The following is a 7,533-nucleotide window of genomic DNA, read 5'->3' on the forward strand; positions in this document are numbered from 1 at the left end:
AAATTAGCAAAGAGAAAAGAAAAATAAGGTTCAGCAATGGCAATGGTGTGGTGAAAATTCATTCTAATGTTGGCAGTGTGAATTACTACAGTCTTTCTAGGAAGTTGGCAGTATGTAACTAGGGTGTTAAAATATTCAATAATTTCACTTCAAGTGGAATTTCAAGAATTTATACTAAGGGAATAATTACGGTCTCAAGAAAGTTTGGTGTATATAGGACATTCATTATAATACCACAGATTATTTCTAAAAGGGAATAGTTAAATAAATTTTTCCATAGCCAGTTTCTGTAATATTTTCTAGTCATTAAAATGATTTCAAATTAGTATCGGGAAAATTGTTAGGACAAAATAAGGGGAAAAAAATTAGATACAAATTGCTTGAAGTATAAATCCGATTTTGTTTAACTCTCAAGTAAGAAAATAAGGTCTGGGGGCAGTGGCTCATACCTGTAATCCTAGCACTTTGGGATGTTGAGGCGGGTGGATCACTTGAGGTCAGGAGTGCAAGACTGGCCTGGCCAGTATGGTGAAATCCCATCTCTTCTAAAAATACAAAATTTTGCCAGTTATGGTAGCGTACTTGTAATCCCAGCTACTCAGGAGGCTGAGGCAGAGGAGTGACTTGAACCCAGGAAGCAGAGGTTTCAGAGAGCTGAGATCTTCCCACTGCACTCCAGCCTGGGCAACAAAGCAAGACTCTTTCTCAAAAAAAGAAAAAAAACTACATGCAAAAATTCCAGTTACATTACATTTACATAGAAAAAAAGAAAGGAAGACATTTAGCATCAGAATCTTACTGATGATTATCCCTGGGCGATAGATTTAGGGATGACGTTTGGATGATTTTGTGTATTTTTCCAATTTTTATCAATTTGGGAATGTTACTTTACTAATCAGAAAAAACAAATAGCCAGGTGTGATGGCTCATGCTTGTAATCCCAACACTCTGGGAGGCTGAAGTTGGAGGTTTGCGTGGGGCCAGTAGTTCAAGATCAGTCTGGAAAACAATGAGACCCTGTCTCTACAAAAAAAGTAAAAATTAGGCCGGGCGCGGTGGCTCAAGCCTGTAATCCCAGCACTTTGGGAGGCCGAGGCGGGTGGATCACGAGGTCAAGAGATCATCGTCCTGGCCAACATGGTGAAACCCCACCTCTTCTAAAAATAAAAAAAATTAGCTGGGCATGGTGGCAGGTGCCTGTAATCGCAGCTACTCGGAAGGCTGAGGCAGGAGAATCACTTGAACCCAGGAAGCGGAGGTTGCAGTGAGCCAAGATTGCGCCACTGCACTCCAGCCTGGGTAACAGAACAAGATCCTGTCTTAAAAAAAAAAAAAAAAGTAGTAAGAAGTTGGACTTGGTGGCCCATGCCTGTGATCCCAGCACTTTGGGAGGCTGAGGCAGGCAAATCACTTGAGGTCAGGAGTTACCAGCCTGGCCAACATGGTGAAACCCCACCTCTTCTAAAAATAAAAAAAATTAGCTGGGCATGGTGGTGCGTGCCTGAATCCCAGCTACTCAGGAGGCTGAGGCAGGAGAATTGCCTGAACCCAGGAGGCGGAGGTTGCGGTGAGCCAAGATCGCGCCATTGCACTCCAGCCTGGGAAACAGAACAAGATCCTGTCTTAAAAAAAAAAAAAAAAAGTAGTAAGAAGTTGGACTTGGTGGCCCATGCCTGTGATCCCAGCACTTTGGGAGGCTGAGGCAGGCAAATCACTTGAGGTCAGGAGTTACCAGCCTGGCCAACATGGTGAAACCCCACCTCTTCTAAAAATAAAAAAAATTAGCTGGGCATGGTGGCAGGTGCCTGTAATCGCAGCTACTCGGAAGGCTGAGGCAGGAGAATCACTTGAACCCAGGAAGCGGAGGTTGCAGTGAGCCAAGATTGCGCCACTGCACTCCAGCCTGGGCAACAAGAGCAAAATTCCATCTCAAAAAAAAAGAAGAAAAAAGAAAAAACAAATATCAAATACGTTAATATTGCAAAGGCAATTTAACCTCAAATGACATTTTAAGAAGACATCCTGCTTGATTTACTTGTGTGCTCTATAACTGAAACAGAGAGGGAAAATGACAGGAAAACTGTGCGCTCAACTTAATCAACTTTACTATTTTGTTCTACTACAAGTTTAAATAAAATTGAGTATTCTGAAACAAGTTAATTTTGAACTTATGGTAACTTAAAATGTTTTTTCTTGTTTTAGGATGACAAATGGGAAAAGAAATGCCAGAAGATTTTTTCATTTGCCCACCAGACTATCAGTGCTTTGATCAAAGCAGAGCTGGCAGAATTGCCCTTAAGACTTTTTCTTCAAGGAGCACTAGCTGCTGGGGAAATTGGTTTTGAAAATCATGAAACAGTCGCATATGAATTCATGTCCCAGGTGATGATCTGTTCTTTCTGAATGTCACATCAGCTCTGCTGAGCTCAGTTGCTTGTTTGTAGGCATGGCAGTATTGCACATGAATTTACTCCTCTTTCCCCTGAATATGTAACTACCACCTTCCCACCATCTTGGAACCTCTTTAATATTATCGTCAAAGTTGACTAGTGTTGATCATTTGCTAGGTGCTGATAAAATCTGATTTCCAACTGGGTTGTGGTAAAAGTGTTTCATGGAACATGGTTCCTTTGTCAATTCAGTTTGGGAAGCTTGGGTTAAACAAAGTTGAAAGAAGTTTCTTTATTGCAACTTTTTAGCATTTTTACCATCTTAGCTGTGTCCTGTGGTCTCAAGAGAGCGTGCAGCATGTTCTGATATGAAGGCTGCCGAGGTCTCACAGGATGGAGGTTTGGTGAGAAGTACGTTGGAAAATGCTCAACTAGAGAATAGTTGGTCCTTGAAAGTCCTTTCTGCTTTGTGTTCACTAGGCATTTTCTCTGTATGAAGATGAAATCAGTGATTCCAAAGCACAGCTGGCTGCCATCACCTTGATCATTGGCACTTTTGAAAGGATGAAGTGCTTCAGTGAAGAGAATCATGAACCCCTGAGGACTCAGTGTGCCCTTGCTGCATCCAAACTTCTGAAGAAACCTGATCAGGGCCGAGCTGTGAGCACCTGTGCACATCTCTTCTGGTCTGGGAGAAACACAGACAAAAATGGAGAGGAGGTAAGGTGATTCCTAACTGCGTGGTAGCAGACAGAATCAATAACAGGGATCAATTGCCGTGGCCTTGTGCTCTAGAGGTGAAACATATGGGGTGCTTGGAAGTCTGATGAACAAAATTGCTTTGGTTTTGTAAAAAAAGAGTCTCATCCTGTAGTGAAGCCTTTGCTTTGAGGATATTGTAACATTGCAAGTCCAAACCACTACCTTTTTTTAAAAAAATACAGCTGTATACTTCAAAACAGAAGAAGGAGGAGAATGAAAAGGACTTAAATTTGTTGTATCCCTTTAAAACACGAAAGAGTACGGTAGTGTTGTGTTTCTTTGTATGAAAATGGGCTATTTCATTAATCTCTTCACTGTCTTCCTACCCTTTTATTTTAGCTTCATGGAGGCAAGAGGGTAATGGAGTGCCTAAAGAAAGCTCTAAAAATAGCAAATCAGTGCATGGACCCCTCTCTACAAGTACAGCTTTTTATAGAAATTCTGAACAGATATATCTATTTTTATGAAAAGGAAAATGATGCGGTAAGTGCATTAGTAAAGTGTTGTTAATAAACTAATATTTTTCCTTCCTACTCTTAGGAGATTTGATATGTACAAAAGTTTATCATACTGATACTTCAATCACTGTTCATTTGAAAAATATAAAATAGGCTGGGCGGCGGTGGCTCATGCCTGTAATCTCAGCCCTTTGGTAGACTGAGGTGGGTGTATCACAAGGTCAAGACCAGCCTGACCAACATGGTGAAACCCCGTATCTACTAAAAGTACAAAAAATTAGCTGGATGTGGTGGCGCACACCTCTAATCCCAGCTACTCAGGAGGCTGAGGCAGGAGAATCGCTTGAACCCAGGAGGCAGAGGTTGAAGTGAGCAGAGACTGTCATTGCACTCCAGCCTGGGTGACAGAGTAAGACTCAATCTCAAAAAAAAATTTTTTTAAAGAAAAATATAAAATAATTTACAGTTACCAAATAATAGGCTAATTTGTCATAATGTTCTAGTTTAAGATCATTCCTAGACTGGTCGCAGTGGCTCACTTGTAATCACAGCACTTTAGAAGGCCGAGGCAGGTGGATCACCTGAGGTCAGGAGTTTGAGACCAGCCTGGCCAACATGGTGAAACTCCCTCTCTACTAAAAATAGAAAAATTAGCCAGGTGTGGTGGTGGGCGCCTATAATCCCAGCTACTTGGGAGGGTGACCAGGAAAATCGCTTGAACCCAGGAGGCAGAGGTTGCAGTGAACTGAGATTGCACCATTGCACTCCGGCCTGGGCAACAAAAGTGAAACTTCGTCTCAAAAAAAAAAAAAAAAAAAAAAAAAAGATAATTCCTAAATGTAGAATCCTTTTAGCAATGCAGCTTTGGTCAAGATTGGAAAGTTAAATAAAATTTTGCTTTTTTTTTTTTTTTTTTGATGGAGTTTCGCTCTGTCACCCAGGCAGGAATGCAGTTGTGCAATCTCAGCTTATTGCAACCTCTCCCTCCCGGGCTCTCATGCCTCAGCCTTCTGAGTAGCTGGAATTACAGGTGCCTGTCACCACACCCAGCTAATTTTTATATTTTTAGCACAGGTGGGGTTTCACCATGTTGGCCGGCTGGTCTTGAACTCCTGACCTCAAGTGATCTGCCCAAAGTGCTGGGATTACAGGCGTGAGCCACTGTGCTAGGCCAATTTTGCTTGTGTTTAAGAGTTGGTGTTTTTTCTTGTTTTTCTTTTTTTGGATAGTCAGTTGTTCGAACTAGAAATTGTGCTCCCATCTTGCATTTTTCATAATTACTCAAGTAATTGTTGAGAGTAACAGAAACTCTTTAAAACAGTTTCATTAAATTGTCTTTTTTTTTTTTGTGGTACGTGCTTGATCATGAATTTGTATATACTCTTTTGCAGGTAACAATTCAGGTTTTAAACCAGCTTATCCAAAAGATTCGAGAAGACCTCCCAAATCTTGAGTCCAGTGAAGAAACAGAGCAGATTAACAAACATTTTCATAACACACTGGAGCATTTGCGCTTGCGACGGGAATCACCAGAATCTGAGGGGCCGATTTATGAAGGTCTCATCCTTTAAAAAGGAAACAGCTCACCATACTTCTTTCCATGTACATCCAGTGAGGGTTTTATTACGCTAGGTTTCCCTTCCATAGATTGTGCCTTTCAGAAATGCTGAGGTAGGTTTCCTGTTTCTTACCTGTGATGTGTTTTACCCAGCACCTCCGGACACTCACCTTCAGGACCTTAATAAAGTTATTCACTTGGTAAGTGTTCAAGTCTGTCTGATCACCCCAAGTAGCATGACTGATTTAAAATTCCTGTGATCTGTAAAAAAAAAAACAAAAAACACAAAAAACCCCACAAGCACTGATCTTGGCTACTAATGAAGCTCTTCTTCCTTTTTGTTTTCTTTCATTGTTGATAGTGTAATTTCTTCATTACTTGGGAGTACTAACCTAAAAGTGTCTGTCTCTTTTCTTCTCTAGTCCAATTTCAGATTAATTTAGGAGAAAGGAATACTGTATGTGAACTTCATCTTGGGCTTCTCCCTAAATTGCAAGATATGACCATGTGTAAAATTTTCCCTAAAACTAGAATATATTATTGCATGTTTGAGAATTTTAAAGTGTCATGGTCAAAACCAGAAACTATATTTTGCATATTTGGATTCAGCCATCCATTAAGAACTTATGTTGTCCTCTGGGCATATTTATCAAAATAATTTGGTTTTAAATAGTATAAAAGAAAATTTGTGATTTATATAATTTATGTATCTCCTTCATTGTAAATTTAGCAGGGAATGCATCACAATTATGATTTTTTTTTCACCAGTGAAACAATAAAGTTGCCATTAACAATTTTGGAGCTTTATTCCCCTTTCATACTATCTTTATTGATAAAAAGAACTAGTATAATGCCTATGGAGTTTAATAGACATTCACATATTTTCACAGAGCTTACTTAACTCTAGTTTTAGGCACCTGTTGAACAAGGCGGCATCTACTCTCTCAGTCAGTCATACCCCTTTTCTTTCCTCAACTTTACCCTACTTTTATCAAGGCGTGATGAATTCACGTAACGCCCCCCAAAGGTTCACCACCTGTGCTAGTCACCTGCTATGTAATAAGTTATCCCAAAATTTAGTGTGTTAAAACAGCAAACATTTATCTCAGAGGTCTCTGGATCAGGAATTTGGGAGCAGCTTAGCTGGTGGTTCTGGTATAGGGAGTGGTACAAGGTTGCAAGCAAGATACTGGCTGAGGCTGCAGTCATCTGAAGCTTCAACTGGGGCCGACTTCTTTGCTCACTGACCTGGCTGTTAGGCAGAGGCCCCATTTCCTCTCCTTCCACACAGTGTCCTCACAGTATGGTGGCTGGCTTTCCCCCGAGTGTGAAAGCAAGAAGGAAACCCACATTGCCTTTCGGTGGCCTCACCATGGAAGTGACACACTCATTTTTTGCCTTATTCTGTCAGTGGGGAATCACTAAGTCTGGCCTATATTCAAGGGTAAGGAGAATTAAGCTCCACCTCTTGGAGGGAGAATTTATAGACATTTTCAAATGACTATATCACTTAACTCCTCACCATCTGTCCTCCCATTGCTAGCACTTGATGACTAGCCCTTGCTAGGCTTTACATGAACAAATGTTTCCCCGAGTTAGAAAGTCAGTACCACTAAAATGTATCAAATGTTAAGCCTTTCTGTGGTATGTCATAGTTCAGCAAACCCTTTTTGTTCTTTACAGGTGTTAGTTTACCCTGTATAAACCTGATTATGGCTTGACATGTCATTATTATTTACATGTTTTGTGAAATACAACTGGAATAGTAGAAATGACATGAGAATACTTGAATTTGAGTTCAATTGGAGAGGTTGGTTTGCAGGCAAAATAATGTCAGTACAGTGTGTAAATTAGCTCTTATTTTCTGGGTTGAGATAAAAAGACCTGATTTTTAAAATAATAAACCAACAAAAGTAAATAAAAATGAAGCCAAAGCACTGTTGATAACCTTAACTTATGGATTTTTTTGTTGAACAAAAACTGAGTACTAGATATAGTTAGGCACTGAATCTAAACGTCAAGAAGGTAGTAGTCCCTAGCTTCAAGAGTTTTAGTCTGCTGTGAATAGTTATCTGTAGTTACAGAAGATGGTAAGGGTATACCCAGGAGAGCAGTGAAGAAGGGCTTTGGGGGGTTGGACATGGGGAAGTTCTGCAGAGGGTTGAAAGAATTCTCACGGAATGTCAAGTCCAATACCCTATTTAGCCTTCTGTGGCCAGTGCTTGGCCTCCAGTCCCAAGCTACTCAAAGACAGACCCATGGGCTGAAGCCAGTTACATTCTTGCCTGTCTGTAATGAAAATTTAAAAACTGATTTGGCATTTAAAACCTTTTATAGCAATTTGGTAGATTAATTTTATGTCTAT

The 7,533-nt window shown here is 40.3% G+C and overlaps 1 protein-coding gene across 1 annotated transcript in view; it reads left to right on the forward strand.

The window, feature by feature from the left end:
• The window catches only part of VPS35 (VPS35 retromer complex component), a 30,667-nt gene extending 24,703 nt beyond the window's left edge, over positions 1–5,964 (forward strand). The window contains exons 14-17 of the mRNA XM_017517892.2: positions 2,203–2,382; positions 2,871–3,110; positions 3,492–3,635; positions 5,002–5,964. Coding sequence (XP_017373381.1) covers positions 2,203–2,382; positions 2,871–3,110; positions 3,492–3,635; positions 5,002–5,181 — 744 coding nt within the window. The 3' untranslated portion in view covers positions 5,182–5,964. The remainder of the gene's footprint in view (positions 1–2,202; positions 2,383–2,870; positions 3,111–3,491; positions 3,636–5,001) is intronic.
• Positions 5,965–7,533: the final 1,569 nt, after the last annotated feature.

This window comes from Cebus imitator, unplaced genomic scaffold (assembly GCF_001604975.1).
Source record: "Cebus imitator isolate Cc_AM_T3 unplaced genomic scaffold, Cebus_imitator-1.0 Scaffold652, whole genome shotgun sequence".
Classification (NCBI taxonomy): Eukaryota; Metazoa; Chordata; class Mammalia; order Primates; family Cebidae; genus Cebus; species Cebus imitator.